Genomic DNA, 26771 nt, shown 5'->3' on the forward strand with positions numbered 1-26771 from the left:
ACTGAAGACAGGATGTCTTCTGCCGCCGATTTCACTGGACCTCTTCGTCTCTTCTGGCTCTGTAAGGGGGACGGCGGCGCGGCTCCGGTGACCCATCCAGGCTGAACCTGTGATCGTCCCTAAGAAACCCGATCCACTCTGCACTCAGGTGAGTCCGTTTCTTCTCCCCTTAGTCCCACGATGCAGTGAGCCTGTTGCCAGCAGGACTCACTGAAAATAAAAAAACCTAAACTAAACTTTTATTCTAAGCAGCTCAGGAGAGCCACCTAGATTGCACACTTCTCGGCCGGGCACAAAAATCTAACTGAGGCTTGGAGGAGGGTCATAGGGGGAGGAGTCAGTGCACACCACCTGATCCTTAAGCTTTTATTTTGTGCCCTGTCTCCTGCGGAGCCGCTATTCCCCATGGTCCTTACGGAGTCCCAGCATCCACTAGGACGTCAGAGAAATAATATTTTGGAGTAAACATGCTAAAAAGTATAATGTAAAGGTGCATGCACAATTGCCAATAAAATGAACAACATAGCTCATTTTCATCCTTTCTGAGCGACTTCGTTCACTTTCTTGGCAAGCGTGTATGCCGGCGACGACGACCGGTCCCGCGGGTCGTTAACGACCCTCGCTGTCGGCCGTGCATGCATGCTCATCTGGACTGTCGTCCAAGAGCTGACTGCATGGCCCAGCCGCGGCATGACGTCACTGAGCGATATGGTTGTCATATCGCTCAGTGTGTATGCACTGCAGCCACCTGGCCAGCCCGGGAGGGGGAAACACTAGACAACGACGCACATAGACAGAGGCGTAGCGTGGAGACATGACACCCGGAGCAGGGCTTTGTCACGTCGCCCCCACCCACCACCATACATACATAGATTCACACACACATTTAGGCACAGACATACATAAACACACACATATACACAGATATATATATGTATATATACACACACACACATAAGTACACAAATATACACACAGATATACATAAACACACAAATATACACAGACACACATAAACATACACAAATATATATATATATATATATATACACATACACACACACACACACACACAGATATACAGACATACATAAACACACATATACACACATATACTGTATACAAAGACATATACACAAACACACACATACATGTATACACATAGACACACAGACATACTGTATACACACATTTACAAACACATTTACACACACAAACAAAGACATATACACAAACACACAGTATACACAGACAAACACATACATACACACACATATACATACAGTATACACATAATAATTCTCACCAAGTGGGCAGCAGCTCCTCGTTCTAGCCTGGAGGGGCGGAGCTTCTATGTGATTGACAGGCTGGGCCTCCGTGGGTAGAAGGAAAGGACTGAGGAAAGGGAAGGGGTGGCCACCACATTGCCTGCATGTTCCAGATCACTGAATGCAGATACCTGACAGCCAGGAAGCACCTATCGTTTGACAAGCCTCCAAACCTCCCCACTTCCCTAACAACACACCACACTACACTGCACTGGACTCTCTGCACTGCAATCAGTGACATGGAACATGCAGGCAGTGTGTTGGCCACCCATTCCCTCTCTTCTAGTGATCTCATCCTACCCCGAGATCCCGGCTCTCAGCTGTTACAGGGAGCCAGCGCCTTCTGTCCCCAGAGGCACCTGGAGCTCGAGCTCCACTTGCTCCACCCTCCCTACGCCCCTGTTCATAGAACACTTCGTCTAGTGTGTATGCACCTTAAAGTATAAAGCAAAAGTACACATAATCTGTTTGTAATCAAGTAATTAAAAATAAACAGCCACTGCTCTCTAATGCAGATTTTTTTTTTTTAAACCAACATCATCAAATCTTCGATATCTATTATTGAATAAATTGCTGACCTGCACTTTCAGTAATATTCAGCTAGCTGCATGTATTATATGTCATAAATATGTAAACAGGGTTGGGTATGAGATCCCATTCAGAATACAGACACCGGCATCCCGATGTTGAAGATCCCGAGAGGGGTGAGTTAAGGCTTCTAAGTCGCCCCCCTAACCTCCCCATTAGTACCTAACCCTAACCTCCCGGTTAGTGCCTAAACCTAACCTCCCATTTACCATAGCCTAACCCTCCCCCCTTAGTGCCTAACCCCCTGGTGGTGACTAAACCTACCCTCCGTTCTTGCAGCCTAACCCTAACACCCACCGCCCGCAGTGTAACCTTCCCCCCACCTCCCCCCGGGTGGCGGCTAAAGGTAGGTCACTCCACTTTTTCATGCATTTCTCTCACAACGCATATGGCTGACAATTCACAATTCATACTTGGATGGGCTGGTGATACAGATGGTTGTTTTGCCCTCTCTTTGAATTAAACCTTATTAAAGGAAGTGTAGCACTGTAAAACTGTATCCATCTGAGGGAACTGTTAACATTACATCCTGTTTGATGTAGATGGATACAGTAATACAGTGCTACACTTCCTTTAATAAGGTTTAATTCAAAGAGAGGGCAAAACAACCATCTGTATCACCAGCCCATCCAAGTATGATGTGAAGAGGTAGATAAAATCCAACAACATGTTATAAATGTACTCAAATCAAGAGGCACATTTATCAGGGAGTGATAAAACTCGTTGTGAATAAAAAAAAATAAGATTTTAAACCTACCGGTAAATCTTTTTCTCCTAGTCCGTAGAGGATGCTGAGGACTCCGTAAGGACCATGGGGTATAGACGGGCTCCGCAGGAGACATGGGCACTCTAAAGACTTTAGATGGGTGTGCACTGGCTCCTCCCTCTATGCCCCTCCTCCAGACCTCAGTTAAAGAACTGTGCCCAGAGGAGACGGACAGTACGAGGAAAAGATTATTGTTAATCTAAGGGCAAGATTCATACCAGCCCACACCATCCACACCGTATAACCTGGAATATACGAACCAGTTAACAGTATGAAACAAAACAGCATCAGCCAGAGACTGATCAAAACTGTAACATAACCCTTATGTAATCAATAACTATATACAAGCCTTGCAGAATTTAGTCCGCACTGGGACGGGCGCCCAGCATCCTCTACGGACTAGGAGAAAAAGATTTACCGGTAGGTTTAAATTTTATTTTCTCTTACGTCCTAGAGGATGCTGGGGACTCCGTAAGAACCATGGGGATTATACCAAAGCTCCAGACTGGGCGGGAGAGTGCGGATGACTCTGCAGCACCGATTGAGCAAACATGAGGTCCTCATCAGCCAAGGTATTAAACTTATAGAATTTAGCAAAAGTGTTTGAACCCGACCAAGTAGCTGCTCGGCAAAGTTGTAATGCCGAGACACCTCGGGCAGCCGCCCAAGAAGAACCCACCTTCCTAGTGGAATGGGCCTTTACAGAATTTGGTAACGGCAATCCAGCCGTAGAATGAGCCTGCTGAATCGTGTTACAGATCCAGCGAGCAATAGTCTGCTTCGAAGCAGGAGCGCCAACCTTGTCGGCTGCATACAGCACAAACAGTGCCTCTGTTTTCCTAACCCGAGCCGTTCTGGCCACATAAATTTTCAATGCCCTAACCACATCAAGGGACTCGGAATCTCCAAGTCCCGCATAGCCACAGGCACCACAATAGGTTGGTTCAAATGAAAAGATGAAACCACCTTGGGCAAAAATTGAGGACGAGTCCGCAATTCCGCTCTATCCACATGGAAAATCAGATAGGTGTTTTTGTGAGATAAAGCAGTCAACTCCGACACTCGCCTAGCCGATGCCAAGGCCAACAACATGACCACTTTCCAAGTGAGTTACTTTAATTCCACCGTTTTAAGTGGTTCAAACCAGTGAGACATAAGGAACCGCAACACAACGTTAAGGTCCCAGGGTGCCACTGGAGGTACAAAAGGAGGCTAGATATGCAAAACTCCCTTCACAAAAGTCTGTACTTCTGGGAGAGAAGCCAATTCCTTCTGAAAGAAAATGGATAGGGCCGAAATCTGAACCTTAATGGAGCCTAATTTTAGGCCCAAATTCACTCCAGTCTGTAGGAAGAAGGAAACGGCCCAGATGGAATTCTTGCAGAGGAGCATTCCTGGACTCACACCAAGATACATACTTCCGCCATATACGGTGATAATGTTTTGCTGTAACGTCCTTCCTAGCCTTTATCAGAGTAGGAATGACCTCATCCGGAATGCCCTTTTCCGCTAGGATCCGGCGTTCAACCGCCATGCCGTCAAACGTAGCCGCGTTAAGTCTTGGAACAGACAGGGCCCCTGTTGCAACAGGTCCTCTCTGAGAAGAATAGGCCACGGATCTTCTGTGAGCATTTCCTGCAGATCCGGATACCAGGCCCTTCGCGGCCAATCTGGAACAATGAGAATTGTCTGTACTCCTCTTCTTCTTATGATTCTCAATACCTTGGAGATGAGAGGAAGAGGAGGAGGAAACACATAGACCGACTAAAACACCCACGGTGTCACCAGGGCGTCCACTGCCACCGCCTGAGGGTCCCTTGACCTGGCGCAATACCTCGGTACTTTCTTGTTGAGGCGTGACGCCATCATGTCCCCACTGACTTGCAATCTCTGCGAAGACTTCCTGATGAAGTCCCCACTCTCCTGGATGTAGATCGTGTCTGCTGAGGAAGTCTGCTTCCCAGTTGTCCACTCCCGGAATGAAGACTGCTGTCGGAGCGCTTACATGATTTTCCGCCCAGCGAAGAATCCTGGTGGCTTCTGCCATTGCCACTCTGCTCTTTGTTCCGCCTTGGCGGTTTACATGAGCTACTGCGGTGATGTTGTCTGACTGAATCAGAACCAGTAGGTCGCGAAGCAAATTCTCCGCTTCACGAAGGGCGTTGTATATGGCCCTCAACTCCAGGACGTTGATGTGAATACAAGCCTCCTGGCTTGACCAGAGACCTTGGAAGTTTCTTTCCTGTGTGACTGCTCCCCAACCTCGGAGGCTCGCGTCCGTGGTCACCAGAACCCAGTCCTGAATGCCGAACCTGCGACCCTCTAGAAGGTGAGCACTCTGCAGCCACCACAGGAGAGATACCCTGGCCCTGGGGGACAGGGTGATCATCTGATGAATCTGTAGATGTGACCCGGACCACTTGTCCACAAGATCCCATTGGAAAGTCCTTGCATGGAACCTGCCGAAAGGAATGGCCTCGTAAGACGCCACCATCTTTCCCAGAACTCGAGTGCAGTGATGCACCGACACCCTTTTTGGCTTCAATAGGTCCCTGACCAAATTCATGAGTTCTTGGGCCTTTTCCATTGGAAGATAAACCCTTTTCTGGTCTGTATCCAGAATCATGCCTAAGAAAAGCAAACGAGTCGTTGGAACCAACTGTGACTTCGGGATATTGAGAATCCAGCCATGCTGTTGCAACACCTTCAGTGAAAGTGATACTCTGTTCAGCAACTGCTCTCTTGATCTCGCTTTTATTAGGGGATCGTCTAAGTACGGGATAATTGTGACACCCTGCTTGCGCAGGAGCACCATCATTTCTGGATATATGGGAACATGAAGGTATGCATCCTTTATGTCCAGGTACACCATATAATCCCCCCCTTCCAGACTGGCGATGACCGCTCTGAGCGATTCCATCTTGAACTTGAACCTTTTTAAGTATAGGTTTAAGGATTTTAAAATTAAAATGGGGCTGACCGAACCGTCCGGTTTCGGGACTACAAACAGGGTTGAGTAATACCCCATCCCTTGCTGAAGCAGGGGAACTTTGACCACCACTTGTTGAAGACACAATTTTTGAATTGCATTTAAAACTATCTCCCTCTCTGGGGGAGAAGCCGGCAGGGCCGATTTGAAAAACCGGCGAGGAGGCACCTATTCGAATTCCAGCTTGTAACCCTGGGAAACAATTTGTATTGCCCAGGGATCCCCCTGTGAGTGAACCCAGACGTGGCTGAAAAGTCGAAGACGTGCACCCACTGGGGCGGACTCCCTCAGCGGATCCCCAGCGTCACGCGGTGGATTTTATAGAGGCCGGGGAGGACTTCTGCTCCTGGGAACTAGCTGTGGTTGGCAGCTTTTTCCCCCTGCCCTTACCTCTGGCAAGAAAGGAAGATCCCCGTACTCTCTTGGGTTTATGCGACCGAAAGGACTGCATCTGATAATGTGGCGTTTTCTTAGGCTGTGAAGAAACATAAGGCAAAAAAGCTTATTTACCTGCCGTAGCTGTGGAAACTAGGTCCGTGAGACCTTCCCCAAACAATTCCTCACCCTTGTAAGGTAAAACCTGCATATGCCTAAATTGACTTCAAGGTAGTCTCCTGCCTGCGATCAGCAGGATCCTTGAGGGCTGCCGTATCTTGAGATGGCAGCGCTACCTTTTTGGATAAGCGTGTCAACGCTTTGTCCACCCTTGGGGAGGATTCCCACCGTATCCTGACTCCCTGCTTTTTCTCTGGACTCTGGTTTGTCCAATCTTTTATGTAATAAAGACACATTTGCATTTAAAACATTCCACATATCCAACCAATCAGGTGTCGGCGTCGCCGACGGAGACTCCACAATCATCTGCTCCACCTCCTCCTTAGAGCCTTCCGCTTCAGACATGTCGACACACACGTACTGACACCCCCACACACACTGGGATATACAATTATGGGGACAGCCCCCCAATAAGGCCCTTTGGAGAGACAGAGAGAGAGTATGCCAGCACACACCCAGCGCCACTGGAATAAAATCCCAGACTGTACAGCGCTCTTTTATAGAATAAATAATACACTCACTGCGCCAATTAAATGTGCCCCCCGCCCCCCTCTTTTTTGCCCTCTGTACTTGCTCAGCAGGGGAGAGTCCGGGGAGCAGCTTCTCTGCAGTTTGCTGTGGAGAAAAATGGCGCTGGTTAGTGCTTGAGGATCAAGCTCCGCCCCCTCAACGGCGGGCTTCGGTCCCGCTCAAATTCTTTATACTGGCAGGGGGTTTTCAATATACTGCCTCCGCAGTATCTAATATATTAGCCAGTGTCCCTTGAGGTTAATATTGCTGCCCAGGGCGCCCCCCCCCCCCTGCGCCCTGCACCCGTATAGTGCCTTCTGTGTGTGTATGTGTGGGAGCATTGGCACGCAGTGTTACCGCTGTGCGGTACCTCAGTGAAGATCTGAAGTCTTCTGCCGCCTGTGTAGTCTTCTTTCTTCTTATACTCACCCGGCTTCTATCTTCCGGCTCTGTGAGGAGGACGGCGGCACGGCTCCGGGACGAACAGCGAGGACGACACCTGTGTTCCGACCCTCTGGAGCTAATGGTGTCCAGTAGCCTAAGAAGCAGAGCCTATCAGTTAAGTAGGTCTGCTTCTCTCCCCTCAGTCCCACGATGCAGGGAGCCTGTTGCCAGCAGTGCGCCCTGAAAATAAAAAACCTAACAAAAAGTATTTTCAGAGAAACTCAGTATAACTCCCCTGCAGTGCATCCAGTCTCCTCTGGGCACAGGATCTAACTGAGGTCTGGAGGAGGGGCATAGAGGGAGGAGCCAGTGCACACCCATCTAAAGTCTTTAGAGTGCCCATGTCTCCTGCGGAGCCCGTCTATACCCCATGGTCCTTACGGAGTCCCCAGCATCCTCTAGGCCGTAAGAGAAAAATACATTAAAAAAAAAACACACACTCGCCGAGTATGATAAACTGTGCTCCAACCAATCAGCTCCTGTCGTCATGTGTGTCAGCTACTGTCATGTATTCGAAAAACGACAGTTACAAGCTGATTGGCTGGAGCACCATTTATCATAGCAACAAGATTTATCACTCGCCGATAAATGAGCCCCAAAAGATATGTCTCGCCGATGCCATTACAGACCTGTTCTATCTGTCATATATGTATACAAGAAAGAAATATGTATGTTTGTGTATATACATATATATTTTATTTATTTTTTCTTCTAAGTTTCTTAGAACCGGATTAAATAGTGAATGATATAGTACAGTATGTACTTGTTTAAATTTGACTGTAATAAAATAGTGGCAGATTTCTAGTTAAAGCAGCAATCCCTTGTAAGATTAAGGCGTTTGTTTAATCTGATTCCCCTTTACCGACAGTCATAATTTTGCTAATTGTTATTGAGCAGTGAGACAAGCTGCAATTAGTGATTTACAGTTTATTCACGGTCAAACAATTATCATGGCATCCACACAGTCACATGACATATGATGCAGTAAACAGAATGGCTTTGGAACACCCCCAAATTCCTCTGACATACTGTGATCTTTCGAAGTGGCCAGTGACTGACTGGCTCTCATTTAGGGACCAGGATACACTCACAGGGGAGGAAACAGAAACCAGTGCTGCAGTGGCAGCCCCCTAAATCTGTCACATTTATTTTGTAAAAGAACAACATTATTAAAGGCAATACTGCAATAATCAGATTTATGTAGAGATCATTATGTTTTGGGTTTGTTTGTTTTTTTAATCCCTGGGATTAAGGGGTCTATTTACTAAACCTAAAGGCCCGTACACACTGATCGATATATCGGCCGTTCTCTTGAACGGCCGATATATCGCGGGTCCGTCGTCCAGTGTGTACGGCCGATACGTCTGTAAACTCCGTCGATCACAAACGTATCGCGACGGCCGTGCAGCACAGCCGACGGCCAATATATCTACCGATATATTGGCGCGTCGCTGTGTGTGTACGGGGCGGTCGGCCGACCGCCCGTACACATGCTGCGGCGGCCGGTGGTGATTGACAGCTGAACTGGGCGGGCGTGTGTACACGCCCGCCCAGTTCATGACGTCAGTCCCCAACGGATCGGGCAGTGTGTATGCACAGCACACTGCCCGATCCGTCCATAGATATATCTGCAGATCAATTGATCTGCAGATATATTTATTAGTGTGTACCCACCTTTAGATGGAAATAAAGTACCAGCCAACCAGCTTCTAACTGACATTTTTCAAACCCAGCATGTTACATAGCAGTTAGAAATTGATTGGCTGGTACTTTATCTTTGTCCACTTTATCTCCACCCAAGGCTTAGTAAATAGACACCTAAACCTTTAGGTGTGTTTTTACAAAGACATTATGCATGATATGCTCAGCAAGAAAAGACCAATCAAATGAATGCTCTTTCCAAAGCAAGTGATTTCTATGAAATAATGTCAAATTTAAGTGGCTGATATAAAGTTTGTTCAGACTTTTAAAAAGTTAAGGGCCCCATACACTAGAACAATCTCATGTCGGAGGTGATCGCAGGCGATCACCCCGGCAGCCTCCCGAGGGGCTGGATCGGCCAAGATACATCGGATGCTGCCCATCTGCATATAATGTATCTTGGCGATCCTGGGCGATCCCAAGCCATGCCCCCAGGTCAGACCAGATTGAATGTGCAGCACATTCAATGTGGAGGATCTGATCCGATGCTCACGGGAACGCGCATCGGATCGGTACGGGAAACCTCTAAAATGCCCGATTTCAGCTGATATATCGGGCCGAATGCCCGAATTGGACTGAAATCGGGTATTATCGCTCTAGTGTATGGGGCCCTTTAGATTGTTAATTGCACAGTCATAAAAATAGATTGTTAGGACTTTCAACCAATCTGCAGTCTCACATCCCTATCCTCCACCAACCGTATAGCTGTGACTTACAAACACTGGAAAAATGCAATTACTTGTATTGCCAAAGATCACTAAAATATGGAAATGTACATTATTTAAGTAAGCGAATGGTGAGATTTTTATTCTGTATTTTTAACAACCTTTTCTGTTGGTGGTAACTTTGGTCAGGGAGTTGACCAGGATGCAGGGATTGCACTTTAAGGGGTATATGCAATTGCGGTCAAATTCCCGAAAATGTCGAAAAACGGGTCATTTTCGACACAAAAAAAAAAAAAAAAAAATCGACTATGCAATACAGTACTTTTCGACAAAAAAACTGACTTTTCAGATTCGACTTTTTGCAATTCGACATTTTGAAAATTCGACATGTCTGCAGTGGTAAAAAATGCGGCAATTCGACAAAAGTTTATTCAATTGAAGAATGTTGATTCGACTTTAGTGCTTTTCGACAGTAATATCGTCAATTTCCTTCCGCCTCACTTTGCTGGCGGAATCTAATAAAAAAAAATTAAAACAAGGTTTTTTTTTGTTTTATTTATCGCTAATAGCATAATCTATTTATATTAGAAGGGATTATGTACTTGGTTTGTCTATTAAAGGGACACAAGTATTATTTATATACTTTAAAAAAAAAAATTTAACTGACTAAAATAGAGAGAGCATGGTTTTTAGTGGGAAGGGGTGGGAATGTGTTAAAATCAGGGGGGGGGGAAATGCGTGGGGTCCCCCTCCCCCCCCCCCCCCCCTGCTAAGCATTACCAGCCTCGGGCTCTTTGAGCCGGTCCTGGTTGCAAAAATACGGGGGGGAAAATGACAGGGGATCTCCCGTATTTTAACAACCGGCACCGGGCTCTGCGCCTGGTCCTGGTGCAAAAAATGCGGGGGACAAAAAGCGTAGGGGGTCCCCCGTATTTTTTGTACCAGCACCGGGCTCCACTACCCTGGAGGAGTGGGGACCCCTTCAATCAAGGGGTCCCCCCCCCCAGCCACCCAAGGGCCACGGGTGAAGCCCGAGGCTGTCCCCCCCATCCAAGGGCTGCGGATGGGGGGCTGATAGCCTTGAGTAAAATGATAGAATATTGTTTTTTGCAGAAGAACTACACATCCCAGCAAGCCTCCCCGCAAGCTGGTACTTGGAGAACCACAAGTACCAGCATGCAGGGGGGAAACGGGCCCGCTGGTACCTGTAGTTCTACTGCAAAAAAAATACCCAAATAAAAACAGGACACGCACACCTTGAAAGTACAACTTTATTACATACATGTCGACACACACACATACTTATCTATGCTGACACGACGTTCGGTCCACTTGTCCAAGTAGAATCCACGGGGTGTACCTGAAAATAAAATTATACTCGCCTAAATCCAGTGTCCAGTGATATTTGTAATCCACGTACTTGGCAAAAAAAAAAACGCATACCCGGACCACACGGACTGAAAGGGGTCCCATGTTTACACATGGGACCCCTTTCCCCGAATGCAGAGACCCCCCGTGACTGCTGTCACAGAGGGTCCCTTCAGGCAAACATGGGGCCCCTTTCAGTCTGTGTGGTCCGGGTATGCGGGGATTTTTTGTGCCAAGTACGTGGATTACAAATATCACTGGACACTGGATTTAGGCGAGTATAATTTTATTTTCAGGTACACCCCGTGGATTCTACTTGGCAAGTGGACCGAACGTCGTGTCAACATAGGTAAGTATGTGTGTGTGTCGACATGCATGTAATAAAGTTGTACTTTCAAGGTGTGCGTGTCCTCTTTTTATTTGGGTATTTTTTTGCAGTAGAACTACAGGTACCAGCGGGCCCGTTCCCCCCCCGCATGCTGGTACTTGTGGTTCTCCAAGTACCAGCTTGCGGGGGAGGCTTGCTGGGACTTGTAGTTCTTCTGCAAAAAAAAAACAATATTCTTTCATTTTACTCAAGGCTATCAGCCCCCCATCCGCAGCCCTTGGATGGGGGGGACAGCCTCGGGCTTCACCCCTGGCCCTTGGGTGGCGGGGGGGGGGACCCCTTGATTGAAGGGGTCCCCACTCCTCCAGGGTACCCCGGCCAGGGGTGACTAGTTGGGAATTTAATGCCACGGCCGCAGGGAGCGGTATAAAAGTATCCCCCGGCTGTGGCATTATCTGTCCAGCTAGTGGAGCCCGGTGCTGGTACAAAAAATACGGGGGACCCCTACGTCTTTTGTCCCCCGTATTTTTTGCACCAGGACCAGGCGCAGAGCCCGGTGCTGGTTGTTAAAATACGGGAGATCCCCTGTCATTTCCCCCCCCCCGTATTTTTGCAACCAGGACCGGCTCAAAGAGCCCGAGGCTGGTTATGCTTAGGAGGGGGGACACCACGCAATTTTTATTCGGGTTTTTTATCGTTTTTTGTACCATCTGAAAAGTCGATTCAAAATCTGTCAATTGGTCCGTTTTTCGACAGCGGGACTGTCGAATCCGTTTTTTATTGAATATGTCGAATTCCGGCACCCGCCGGCCGGAATTCGACGGTCGAATTGTGTCGAATTTAAAAATGGCTGAAAAAGTGCCGCAATACGCCCGGAATTGCATATACCCCTAAGTATATACAAGTGACTTATTTTACCTGCAAAATACATAAATAACATACATCTGTATGTGTGGCTATCAGCTCTTGAAATGTTTAACATAAAGCACCACGTAATAATGCGGAGAACCTCTACACACCCTTTTGGCCACTGGTAGATAGTGCTTGTAGAACACTACACTTGGCAATCTGCCATGTCGCCCCCTGCTTCTCCACTAAAGAAACATTAGCAGAAGGCGGTAGTGTCAGCAGTTGCAGCTACAGTAAAACATAATGACTCTGCTAAAAGATGTAACCATCAAACAGATGCAGGGTTGCGGAGGGGGGCGGGGGTGTAATGTTTTTTGTTTTGTTTTTTAAAGAAAACCTCAATTTTTGTATTTTTTTTTAAACCAGTTGTTTTTGTATTAATGTTTTAATGTAAAAAAAATTAATCATGTATTAGAAACATTGATCAACCATGTTTTAATGCTTTATTACATTAATAATGTTGTTAAGCTTTAATTTGATTTATTTTACATATTTCCATAAAACCAATTTTTTTACAGCTTATTATTCCTATTACATCTGAATATATGTAGACTATACCAGTAATGTCATAAGGAGGGTGCGGGGGGTGCAGCCCACACCCGGGTGTCACCCTCGGAGGGGGCAACACCAAAATGCCGGCTCCTCAGCAGTGACAGGAGCCAGGTGCTGCCGTGTAACAGCGCAGGAGGACTGTCTCTGAGGCTAGCCCAGCATCTTCGGAGATACTGGGCATTCCCCCGGAGTGACGATAGTGGGATCCCCGTGAGATCACGACCCCTTTTATAAATAGCCACACCTCCTTTTTGCCACAAACATCCTCCGTTCCTCGGGGATGTGCAGGGTGCGCACCGGGCCCATCATCGCTGGATCCATCGCACAGGGTAAGTATGTCCAGCCCTAGTCTACTTCTGCTTGAATTTTTTTTAGCTTAGCCGGGCTGCACAAGCGATCGCAGCCCTGCTAAGCTAAAATACACTCCCCCATAGGTGTGGAATATTGATCGCAGCAGCAGCAGCTAAAAGTTGCTGGCTGCGATCAACTCGGAATGACCACCTATAGCATTAAGGAAAAACACAACACACCCACCACAAACAACATACATAATAAATGCTAATCAGCAAATAACATCCATATCACGCTCAATAGAGAAATTCTATTGAATTACTGGAATTGTATTTATTTTAATTCTTCCTATGAAATTTGAAACCAGGAAACACTTGTGTTTCAAAGTACAGCTGCTCTTAACCTGCTTTAGAAATGAAATAAAGAGCGAATGACCACATCAGCACAGCTAAATAAAAGGTGACTCAGTGTGCACTTTGTGCACAATTGTATTTGTTCTGCTGACATCTACTTTGAAAGTACGTTTTATCACAGCACTAAAGAAAAGTTTATATTTTGTGATGGGAGGCAATCATGAGACCGCCTGTAAGGATCCCGGCGGTCACAATGCCGACGCCCACAAGGGGCTTTCTAGCGTTCACCCCGCTGCTGGCATATTGGTGGCAAGGATCCCGCTGTCAGGATCATGACAGCCGGGATACCTGCCATCGGTAAATCATATGTATTCCTTTGTGTGTGTTCTATTTCATTTATTAACATCACTGTTTGACAAAGTATAATATTACTGTAATCTACAGTCAGAAACAAAATGACAGTGCTTAAAATGTAATTGGAATTTAAACAATGCAAATTAATAGGTACCATAAATTCACTTCCTCAAAATCTTTGAACTATACTAATTACTACAATGTACCTTATGGTTATATTCATTCCAAATTTTATTATATATATATATATATATACACACATACACACACATACACACACACACACACACACACACACACACACACAGGTTGAGTATCCCTTATCCAAAATTCAAAATCCCCTACTGAGATAATAACATATATATTATGTGTATATATAGAAATATCATATAGATATATAATATATAGATAATTTATTGTGTAGCAAACAAACTTTCTGTGACAATAATTGTTTGCACAGGTGGTTTGCATAAAGTTTCCAACATTCTAACACTTTTGCAAACTATATATATATATATATATATATATATATATATATATATATATATATATATATATATATATATATATATATATATATATATATATTGCGTCTTGCAGGCAAGTACATGTAGGAATTTAAAGTCACTTTTAATTTGTTTATAAAAGTTTGTAAGGACAAAGGTATCTAAGAAAGCAAGATTGATTCCACCTTAAATGCTGATAAATTGAATAATTGTTTGTTACAAATAATGATAATGCAAGTATGAAAATGATTGGTCACAGAAAACCCCATATAGGCACAGAGAAACCTAGAATCATACATATCTATGGGCCTAATTCAGGCCTGATCGCCCCTCAGCAAATTTGCAGAGGGCTGCGATCAGAAAATCGCCGCCCATAGCGAGTGAAAACCTGCCCCGTGCGATAGAATCAGGCTGTTCGGAGATGGAGCTGACATCACACACCCTACCTGAAAAAACTTGAGAACGCCTGCATTTTCCCTGACACCCTGACGGCCAGTCACCACCCACAAACGTCCGCTTCCTGTCAATCACCTTGCGTACGCCTATTGATCGAAATTTTCGCACCATTCTGTCGCTGTTTAGCATCGCGTCTGCGTATTGTGGTGCATGCGCAGTCGTTCGATAATTGCCCGCTGTACGATTTCAAACAACAGCGATCAGGTCTGAATCTGGCCCTAAATGTGGGCTTGAGATTGCCAGTATAAAGATCAAAGTCTGTAAAACTAAACATAGAGAAAAAGCTTTAACCATCACATTGCTAATTATCTATGAGAAATGAGGAGGTAATCAAAATGCATTTACATGTCATCACTGGTATGAACAAATCAGGGCTGTTTCCAGAGAGGAGGGGACCAGCGTGCAACCTCTGTGGCGGGCCCCCTCCTCTCCGGCAGTTTGTAGACTAGAGTCTACTGTGCATTCGTAGGTCTCCAGGAATATGGCGCCCATGCCTCGTTCCCAGGGACATCTCCAGTACGCATGCGCAAATCACTCTGAAATTTTCCAAGTGATTTGTGGCTGCACTGCAGGGACGCCGCCGTGGGACTCCGAAGGGGTAAGTATACTATATGGGTCAGTGTGTGCGGAGTCCGCACACACTGCACCCATTATAGAAACGCCTATGGTACAAATGGACGGACTAAAAACCCAGGTACGATCCAGGTATCTAGACAATGTTCCAGCCTAGGTCGGATCCAGGCCAGACCCTGTTTACACTGTATTTTGTACCCAGGTTATTCCCAGACCCTTGTCTGCCCTGCATGTCACTCACAGACCCTCCCTTGCGGTGGACCTCTGCATACACAGCCAATCAGCAGCTTTTAAGCATTATCCAGGTCGGATATCCCGAGTTGCGCCGTTTACACTACACCCTTACCCTAGTCAGACAATGGCAGCTACCAGGGTTATATTCCAGAGTCACTCAACCCGGGTTATTTTTCAAGGACCCTTTTACATTAAGCTACGACCTGGGTAGACCCGGCAATCACCCAGGTTATTTCGGCAGTGGAAAAAATAAGATTTTAAGCCTACCAGAGAAAAAGATTTACCTAGTCCGTAGAGGATGCTGAGGACTCCGTAAGCACCATGGGTTATAGACGGGCTCCGCAGGAGACATGGGCACTCTAAGACTTTAGATGTGTGTGAACTGGCTCCTCCCTCTATGCCCCTCCTCCAGACCTCAGTTAAAGAACTCTGCCCAGAGGAGACGGACAGTACGAGGAAAGGATTTTTGTTAATCTAAGGGCGAGATACATACCAGCCCACACCATACACACCGTACAACATGAAATATATACCAAACCAGTTAACAGTATGAATAAAACAGCATCAGCCAGAGACTGATCACAACTGTAACATAACCCTTATGTAAGCTACAACTATATACAAGCCTTGCAGAAATTGTTCGCACTGGGACGGGCGCCCAGCATCCTCTACGGACTAGGAGAAAAAGATTTACCGGTAGGTTTAAAATCTTATTTTCTCTTACGTCCTAGAGGATGCTGGGGACTCCGAAAGGACCATGGGGATTATACCAAAGCTCCAAACCGGGTGGGAGAGTGCGGATGACTCTGCAGCACCGATTGAGCAAACATGAGGTCCTCATCAGCCAAGGTATCAAACTTGTAGAATTTAGCAAAAGTGTTTGAACCCGACCAAGTAGCAGCTCGGCACAGCTGTAATGCCGAGACGCCTCGGGCAGCCGCCCAAGAAGAGCCCACCTTTCTAGTGGAATGGGCCTTTACCGAATTTGGTAACGGCAATCCCGCCGTAGAATGAGCCTGCTGAATCGTGTTACAGATCCAGCAAGCAATAGTCTGCTTAGAAGCAGGAGCGCCAACCTTGTTGGCCACATACAGGACAAACAGTGCCTCTGTTTTCCTAACTCGAGCCGTCCTGGCTACATAAATTTTTAAGGCCCTGACTACATCAAGGGACTCAGAATCCTCCAAGTCACCCGTAGCCACAGGCACCACAATAGGTTGGTTCATATGGAACGACGAAACCACCTTAGGTAGAAATTGAGGACACGTTCTCAACTCCGCTCGATCCACATGGAAAATCAGATATGGGCTCTAGTGAGACAATGCCGCCAATTCAGACACCCGCCTCGCAGATGCCAAGGCCAACAACATGACCACTTTCCAAGTGAGAAATTTTAACTCCACCGTTTGAAGAGGTTTAAACCAGTGTGATTTAAGGAACCGTAACACCACGTTAAGGTCCCATGGTGCCACTGGGGGCACAAAAGGAGGTTGGATGTGCATCACTCCCTTTACAAAAGTCTGGACTTCTGGGAGAGAAGCCAATTCCTTCTGAAAGAATATAGATAAGGCTGAAATCTGCACCTTAATGGAGCCTAACTTAAGGCCCATATCCACTCCTGTCTGTAGAAAGTGGAGAAAACGCCCCAGCTGAAAATCCTCCGTAGGAGCATGCTTGGCCTCACACCAAGAAATATATTTCCTCCAGATACGGTGATAATGCTTCGCCGTTACCTCCTTCCTAGCTTTGATTAGAGTAGGGATGACTTCCCCCGGAATACCTTTCCTAGCTAGGATTTGGTGTTCAACCGCCATGCCGTCAAACGTAACCGCAGTAAGTCTTGAAACACACAGGGCCCCTGTTGCAACAGGTCCTCCCTGGGAGGAAGAGGCCACTGATCTTCCGCGATCATTTCCTGAAGATCTGAATACCAGGCCCTTCAAGGGCAATCTGGAACAATGAGTATTGTCTGCACTGTTGTTCGTCTTATGATTCTCAATATTTTTGAGATGAGTGGAAGTGGAGGGAACACATATACCGACTGAAACACCCACGGTGTCACTAGTGCGTCCACCGCCACTTCCTGAGGGTCCCTTGACCTGGAACAATACGTCCGAAGCTTTTTGTTGAGGCGTGACGCCATCATGTCTATTTGAGGAAGTCCCCAACGACTTGTTTATTTCTGCAAAGACCTCTTGATGAAGTCCCCACTCTCCTGGATGGAGATCGTGTCTGCTGAGGAAGTCTGCTTCCCAGTTGTCCACTCCCGGAATGAAGACAGCTGACAGAGCGCTTACATGATTTTCCGCCCAGCAAAGAATCCTGGTGGCTTCTGCCATTGCTGCTCTGCTCCTTGTCCCGCCCTGGCGGTTTACATGCGCCACGGCTGTGACGTTGTCCGATTGGATCAGAACGGGTAGGTTGCGAAGAAGACTCTCCGCCTGTTGCAGGCCATTGTAAATGGCCCTTAATTCTAGCACATTGATGTGTAGACAAGCCTCCTGGCTTGACCATATTCCCTGAAAATTTCTTCCTTGTGTGACAGCTCCCCATCCTCGGAGGCTCGCGTCCGTGGTCACAAGAACCCAATCTTGAATGCTGAACCTGCGACCCTCTAGAAGGTGAGCACTCTGGACAGGCTTATCCTCTGATGTATCTGTAGATGGGACCCTGACCATTTGTCCAGAAGGTCCCACTGAAAAGTTCTTGCATGGAACCTGCCGAACGGAATGGCCTCGTAGGCCGCCACCATTTTTCCCAATACTCGAGTGCACTGATGAACTGACACTCTGTTTGGTTTCAGCAGGTCCTTGACCATGCTCTCGAGTTCCTGGGCTTTTTCCATTGGGAGAAAGACCCTCTTTTTTTCCGTGTCCAGAACCATGCCCAAAAATGACAGCCGAGTCGTCGAAACCAACTGCGACTTCGGTAGATTTAGAATCCAGCCGTGTTGTTGTAGTACTCTCAGGGAGAGAGACACGCTCTTTAGTAACTGATCTTTCGATCTTGCCTTTATCAGGAGATCGTCCAAGTATGGGATAATTGTGACCCCCTGCTTGCGCAGGATCACCATCATTTCCGCCATCACCTTGGTGAAAATTCTCGGGGCCGTGGAAAGCCCAAACGGCAACGTCTGAAACTGGTAATGACAATCCTGTACAGCGAATCTCAGGTACGCCTGATGAGGAGGATATATGGGGACATGAAGGTAAGCATCCTTTATGTCTAGTGACACCATAAAATCTCCCCCTTCGAGGCTGGAGATCACTGCCCGGAGAGATTCCATCTTTAAATTCAGGATTGGTCTGACCGAGCGATCCGGCTTCGGGACCACAAATAGGGTTGAATAAAACCCTTTCCCCTGTTGTCCTAGGGGAACCTTGATAATAACCTGCTGTTGACACAGCTTTTGTATGGCAGCTGAAACTATTTCCCTCTCTGGGGGAGAAGCTGGCAAGGCCGATTTGAAAAATCGGTGAGGAGGCACATCTTCGAACTCCAGTTTGTAGCCTTGGGATACAATGTCGATCACCCAAGGATCCAAATCCGACTGAACCCAGACCTGGCTGAAAAGACGAAGACGTGCCCCCACCGGTGCGGACTCCCCCAGCGGAGCCCCAGCGTCATGCGGTGGATTTTGTAGAGGCCGGGGAGGATTTTTGGTCCTGGGAACTGGCGGTAGCTGGTGTTTTTTTCCCTCTACCTCTGGCGAGGGAGGAAGAGCCCCGACCCTTTTTGAACTTATGCGACCGAAAGGACTGCATCTGGTATTGAGGTGTTTTCTGTTGCTGTGGGGGAACAGAAGGCAAAAAAGAAGACTTACCCGCGGTACCTGTGGAAACCAGGTCCGCGAGGCCCTCCCCAAATAAAACTTCACCTTTGTAAGGCAAAGCCTCCATAAGTCTCTTTGAATCAGCATCACCCGACCATTGACGGGTCCACAGGGACCTTCTAGCAGAAACTGCCATGGCATTGGCTCGTGAACCCAACAGCCCAATATCTAGCGCAGCCTCTCTCATATATAACGCTGCGTCCTTAATGTGACCCAAGGTCAACAAAATACTATCCTTATCTAAGGTGTCAATGTCCGATGACAAGTTATCTACCCACGCTGCAATTGCGCTACCAACCCATGCCGACGCTACTGCAGGCCTGAGTAGGGCTCCTGTATGCGCGTAAATTGATTTTAGGGATCCGCAGGATCCTTTAGGGCCGCCGTGTCCGGGGACAGTAGCGCCACCTTTTTGGATAAGCGCGTTAACCTGTCCTTCGAGGGGAAAGGATACGCCATAATAATTCTCTTGGGAACCTGCAGTCTCTTGTCTGGAGTTTCCCAAGCCTTTTCAAATAAAGCGTTCAGCTCATGAGATGGGGGAAACGTTAAATCAGGTTTCTTTTCCTTAAACATGCAGACCCTCGTGTCAGGGACCGAAGGGTACTCTGTTATATGCAAAACATCTTTTATTGCAATAATCATATATTGAATACTCTTGGCCACTCTTGGGTGTAACCTCGCATCATCATAGTCGACACTGGAGTCAGAATCCGTGTCGGTATCAGTGTCTGCTACCTGGGTACAGGGACGTTTATAGGACCCTGAAGGGTCTTGTGACACAGTCAAAGCCATGGATTGACTCCCTGCTTTGTCCTTAGACTCTGCTTTGTCCAATCTCTTATGTAATAAAGTCACATTAGCATTTAACACATTCCACATGTCCAACCAATCAGGTGTCGGCTGTGCCGATGGAGACACCACCACCATCTGCTCTGCATCCTCCCTAGACGAGCCTTCCGCTTCAGACATGTCGACACACAAGTACTGACACCCCCACACACACTGGGATATATGAATATGGGGACAGCCCCCAATAAGGCCCTTTGGAGAGACAGAGAGTATGCCAGCACACACCCAGCGCCACTAGACACTGAAAACACAGTTCCAGCCTATACAGCGCTTATTTATATATATGATTTGCGCCAAATAAATGTGCCCCACCCTCGTTTTTTGTCCCCTGTTACTTGGTTCAGCAGGGGAGAGTCCGAGAGCAGCTTCTCTGCAGCATGCTGTGGAGAAAAATGGCGCTGGTTAGTGCTGGAGGATCAAGTCCCACCCCCTCGACGGCGGGCTTCGGTCCCGCTCATTTTTTTTTTATACTGGCGGGGGTTTTATAATATACTGCCTCCGCAGTATCTAACAATGGTGCCAGTGTTATTTGAGGTACTTATTGCTGCCCAGGGTGCCCCCCCTGCGCCCTTGCTGTGCCCTGTGTGTGTGTACGGGAGCAATGGCGCGCAGCGCGACTGCTGCGCGGTACCTCTCTGAAGAACTGAAGTCTTCTGCCGCCTATGTTGTCTTCTTTCTTCATATACTTACCCGGCTTCTATCTTCCGGCTCTGTGAGGAGGACGGCGGCGCGGCTCCGGGACGAACAGCGAGGATGACACCTGTGTTCCGACCCTCTGGAGCTAATGGTGTCCAGTAGCCTAAGAAGCAGAGCCTATCAGTAAAGTAGGTCTGCTTCTCTCTCCTCAGTCCCACGAAGCAGGGAGCCTGTTGCCAGCAGTGCTCCCTGAAAATAAAAAACCTAACAAAAGTCTTTTCAGAGAAACTCAGTATAACTCCCCTGCAGTGCATCCAGTCTCCTCTGGGCACAGGATCTAACTGAGGTCTGGAGGAAGGGCATAGAGGGAGGAGCCAGTTCACACCCATCTAAAGTCTTAAGAGTGCCCATGTCTCCTGCGGAGCCCGTCTATACCCCATGGTCCTTACGGAGTCCCCAGCATCCTCTAGGACGTAAGAGAAAGGGTATTAGAAAGCGAGATTTCATAGTGGCTTCCCTTATTGGATAAATTATTGCAGAAAATACACCTCAACCAGACATTTAAGTAACATAAAAACACTGGAGCCATGTGACTCGCGTTACATTTCATGTTCATTTTTAGGAGTTTAGATGCACCAGACACAAAAATGGAGCGGAAATGCAATATTTTAATAATATGAAAATAATATATGGGTAGGTTGTCATAATTAATACTTAGAAGCAGAAAAAAGAAAATGTACACATTTAGTAGTTACATTTTATTGCTTATATACCTGACTCATGTTACAACAGAAAGGACATAGGAACTCAGGGGAATGATATATTTATATAAATCCGCTATCCTAATTATTTTTGCAATATGATTGGTATAATACACAGTTATAAGACCCTAAACTTATGATTGGCACACAAACAAATAACTGAATGTTAACCAAACTATACGTAAAATAAATTTTCACATATGACTCATGTTACACACTAATGTGATTCGCGTTACATTTCTGTCCCCACTCAAACCTGTGGAATCCACGCAAATTAAGCAATATAGGCCTGTTTATTTTTATGATTAACTGTGAAGATGTTAAAATATTTAATCTGGAGATATTTGCCTTAAAATACGTTTATAAAATACATGGAAATTGGCCGTTTATGGACCCAGTTCAACCCAAGAATCGATACACATCAAATATATAGGTTTACAATTATCACAATATAATACGATCTTTTAGTATTATAAAAATACTATAAATGTTAGCGGTTATGAGAAATGTATTTTCAAGTAGTGTGTCCTATATTTAATGGAATGACCCTATTCATCTGTGAATTTGGTACTACAAATATGTCCTCATACAGCTTTTCTGCAGTCACATCAAACATCCCCTCTTGGCACGCCAGGTCCAGTGATACTTTGCTAGTGTTGGGCGCCTTTTTTGCTGAAAATGCGTCTTAAACACATCACAATGCTTCTAATATGACACACCAGGAGACAGTAATGATTCATTTGATATGTAACATTTGTATACCTGAGCCTCTGAATCTGCATATGAAATGCTACAATGCAGTGGCTTTTATCCATGCCAAGTTTCATTGTGCGCCAATGCCATACACAGACTCCTTCACACACCAATATATACGTGTTGCATATCAAATTAATCAGAAGAGTATCCTGGTGCATCCTAGTCATATCACGTCTAACATGCACTTTCAGCAAAAACAGAAACCTTACTCTAGCAAAGTTACAAGGGATCTCTCAGCTCACTCTCACCAAGCACCTTACACTGTGTAGCGTACTGAGGACACATCTGTATCCAAATAATACATTACATTTAATTGTATTTGATATAAAGACATTATTAATTCTGATTTCTTGGATTATTCTGTCCATACAAATTGTAATATGCTTATTATAATCAGTTGGAACCACTATTTGACATTATTACATATAAAGGATGGTTATTACAGAGATTTAACTAGCCGCAAGCTGCAGTAGGAATGGCTTCTGGTAAGTGTGCTTATACGTGAAACACAAGCTGGCGACAACGCATGGATAATTGGAACTGGCTCTATACAGCTGAAGGGGGACACATACGGCTTGTCAACAATCAGAATTTTGACAAGCACTATGTGGACCCCGGAAGGCAGGCGCTGTTATGTTGTGAAGTCTGAAAGCTTTATACGCACGCCGGTCGCACAACTGTAAATGTTATGGTTACAGGCACACAGTGACTGATGGCTTGGCAGACTTGCCTTACACAAAGGCAGTGTGTGGGTGATGCAGAATTGAAGTGCACGGTTCTATCATGTTTTCACACTATGGAGGGAATTTAATTGCCGGCGAAGGGTGTGAATTGCCATTGCCACATAATTTAAATGCCGTCAACTGTAACCCATCTTGCACCCTTCACTCGGCCAGGCGAAAGCCAGATTCACACAAAAGTGCTTATTACCCTATGTGGGGCAGCGAACACTTTTTTGCGAGATCAGGCCACCGTACAGTGCGGTTATTGTCTTGCTGGTTCAGCCAGGCTGAGGGATTTGCCGCCAACTGAATTTCCCCCACTGTACCACACAAAACTACCAGCAATTCAGAGTCAAAAGCATCTCAACTTGCAGCTGAAGGGGCTTAACTACGTGGTAACAGTGTTCGCTCGTAGTAGAGTTTAGTGAGGGAGTGTCCATCAACTGCGGCCTATGCAGGATCCAGTACACCCAATGATGCGCCTGTTTTCGGGTGGATCTCTTGCTCCAGATTAGTGCGCGCTATTATGACAACTTTGAAGCCAACTGTATGCATGCATACCACAATACGCATTCTGTTAATGCATGGACTTTAGGACTAATTACATCTAGTTTTCATTTAACTTTGCAGCAGTCCTTTTGTGTATCTGGCTGACTCTTCTCCCATTGTGTCCTCACCTCCAATAGATTGTAAGCTGGTAAAGGTAGGGTTCTATTCCCTTTGTCTCCTCTACATAATTATCCTAACCACACATTGTAATAATGTATCTATGGGAATTTATTTAATGTAAATATGAGTCTTTACTTATGTATCCTGATGTAAAATGTATCCCACTGTACGGTGCTATGGAATCCATTAAGAACCTTATAACAAAAGACAATAATAAAAATATATAATAATAACAACAACAACAACAACAACAACAACAGGCAAAATAAGAAATATGGCAGCAACTGAGCTTTTGTTTTTAATGATGATTCCATGAGGACACGGACCATGAATATGAGGAACCGAGGATGAGGAGTAAGTAGTGGGCCACCTGAGAAATCTTCACATTTCCCATTGGAAACCCCCTTGTTAAGTTTCAATAGCCTGTGATAACCCTCTTACCAATGGAAAACGGTCAAAACGGGGTTATATAGAGATCAGTGTCTTGACTGAAGCTTGCGATTGGTCACCCTGCTCACATACCCCACCCTGAATCGGTCTGTTAGAGGAGCCCCAGCAAAATTAGTTTTATACAGCAGTCCCAAAACTCAGGTACCAGGAAGAGATGCAATGTAATAATACTTGTTTAACACGGAACACCTTTATGTGTCCAAGTTTTGGACATACAGTATGCATAGGATTCATTGCATACAGGGAGACTGTTTTTCTGCACTTTATAGATGCATTTTAATTATAAGTGATGGCTATGCAGTTCCGTTGGAAGGTGGTCACCAACATTACGAATTTCCCTCGCACCCCATAAAGATGCTAGTGAAATTGAGCAATATAGCCATTACCATTATCTGATTTCCCCCCTTAGTGTCAGATTTTGGATTTAGTGATCACTTAAGTTTGTCTATTTACATGCACAGATCATTCAACTTACCTGACTTTGGGAAGGAATGTGTTTTAAAACAAATTTTTATTTAGTTTGAAGAATAATATTTAAATTTATGTATTGCATAGGACATATATTGCAACATTAAAACAAATGGTTGCAATTATAAGATTTCTAATATTTTTAGGAAGTGATTTATGGCATGTTAATTTGGAATGGAACCGTGACAGATTATGTGATTAAACATTTCTGTAATAATGTAGATGGGAATAGTAGGATGAAATGTTTACAATTACAACATTATCTATTTTTCTTATCTTACTGGTCCTACTAATTGGATGAGTACTTTGATGACTAGTTATTGACTATTTATATGTTACTAGGAAAGGCTGATCTTAAATCTTTAGAAGCATAACAAATTTAGACTTTATTTAGGTCTCCTGCACACTTACATATTTACAGAAATGCTTACATGTAGGACAGTTTGATAATTTAGTGTGCATGTTGTTTCTTTTTCTGTTAAAAAAAAAAAAAAATTCACAAAATGTAGGTAAAAAGATGTTTACCAGAGAGTATTTCAGCGGGTCAGGGACTTTCACTACATGCAACAAAAGTTAATGCAAATTAAAATAAACAAAAATCTAAACTGAAAATGTGATGTGGAAAAGGATGGTGAGGAAACAATTGCCTTTATTTAACAATGCATCTACATAAAGTTGGTCATGAAACACTGGAATCAGATGCTGCAGAACCTCTTTAAAAAGGAACTCGGATCTAAGTTGCTCCCTTAAAATTCAAACTGTTTTTATTTGTTTTTTTTATTTATACGCAGACACTTTAAATCTTCAAAACACTATATCAACACTAATCTTGTGCATGGTCAATAAAAAGAAAACAAAGACCACCAGTGATGGATCTAATAATTTAGGTGATGGACCTAATAATATAAACTTTTAGAAGCCCCCTAACTCCCCAGTGTCTCACCTGCAGTGTCACCAGCTCCCAAGCCATTCAAGTAGAGGATAGATAGTAGATGGGGTTCAGTTTTCTCCAGGGCAACACGTAGATCTTGAAAGTGGTCCTTCTCCTTGACCAGCAGCATCTTCAGCAAGAGGTCCACCTTGTCCTGGCCAGTGGGACAACTGCTATCCAGCTCCTGCCTGTCCCTGATGGTGAGCGTGCCACACTCCTCCAGGAGGTTCAGCAACCTGTCTGCATCACTGATGGACTCCACAAGGTTTTGGTGGCACTGTTGCAGTAACTCCCTGTGCTTGGGCTCCATCCTGAACAAGATGTAAGCTGTTTGGGAAGGGCTAACTCTCAGTGGCTTCCTCTCTCACCTCTTCTGCAAGTCTGCGAGTCTTAACCAGGAGTCCTGAGGAGTTACAGGCCCAGCAGGGATCTCCAACTGAATCCAGCCTGCATAGGAGCTGAACACAAGCCGGCCCTGCTGCACCCTCTGCCTGCACACAGCTTGCAAGCAGCAGCCATATTGCTCAGCTGGGGAGGGCTGCAAGGCTGCATGCTGTGCCTCACCTCAAAGCCTTCTTATTGCTCCTCTCCCTCCTTCCTTGTAAAGTGTTTCCAGCAGTCAGCAACGGCAAGAAAAAACAGAGAAAGCTGCCTGCTCCCTCCTCCTCCTCCCCCAGCAGCATATACTCAGGATCTGTTTCCTGCTACATGACTGAAGTGCTGAGCTAAACTCCCGTATCCCTCTCCTCCTCGCTGCACAAGGCTCTTTCCTCTCTTTCTTTCTTACTTTGCTGCTAAAGAACTCTCAGATCTCTCCCTGTTCCCACTGCCAGCAACAATGTGACTCTTTTTAAGAGTGGGATTTTTTTTCTCCCCAGTCCAGTGAAGTCTACTCTTTCCTCCCGTGTCTCCTCCTCTCTCTGTCTTTCTGTAACTTCCTCCTCTTTTCCATCAGTCCCTCCCCTTCTCTCTCGATCCGTGTGGATATGCAGTCTACTATGACAAATCTTTCTATGAAGTATTACGCCGTTTTTTAGATAAAGTGTTTTGCAAGAACAGAAAATGCATAAGCTAAATTATATGTACTGCTGCTGCTTTATGTCAGCGGACGTTAAACAAAGCACACGCGAAGAAAGCTTAAATGAAAATAAAGTTTACAGTCTTCGTAAAGTATGGATTTGTTAATGGATAATGGCTATATATGAGTAATCTTTCACCAATGCT

At 45.6% G+C, this 26771-nt stretch overlaps 1 protein-coding gene across 3 annotated transcripts in view; it reads right to left on the minus strand.

Annotated features, from left to right (window-relative positions):
- The window catches only part of DLG5 (discs large MAGUK scaffold protein 5), a 245975-nt gene extending 219479 nt beyond the window's left edge, over window positions 1-26496 (minus strand). For 2 of the 3 annotated variants that reach the window (XM_063958703.1, XM_063958702.1), the window contains exon 1: window positions 25560-26496. In XM_063958703.1, coding sequence (XP_063814773.1) covers window positions 25560-25857 — 298 coding nt within the window. In that variant the 5' untranslated portion in view covers window positions 25858-26496. The remainder of the gene's footprint in view (window positions 1-25559) is intronic. The other variant, XM_063958704.1, reaches the window with a different exon arrangement.
- Between the last annotated feature and the right edge of the window lie 275 nt (window positions 26497-26771).

This window comes from Pseudophryne corroboree, chromosome 3 (genome assembly GCF_028390025.1).
Source record: "Pseudophryne corroboree isolate aPseCor3 chromosome 3, aPseCor3.hap2, whole genome shotgun sequence".
NCBI lineage: Eukaryota > Metazoa > Chordata > Amphibia > Anura > Myobatrachidae > Pseudophryne > Pseudophryne corroboree.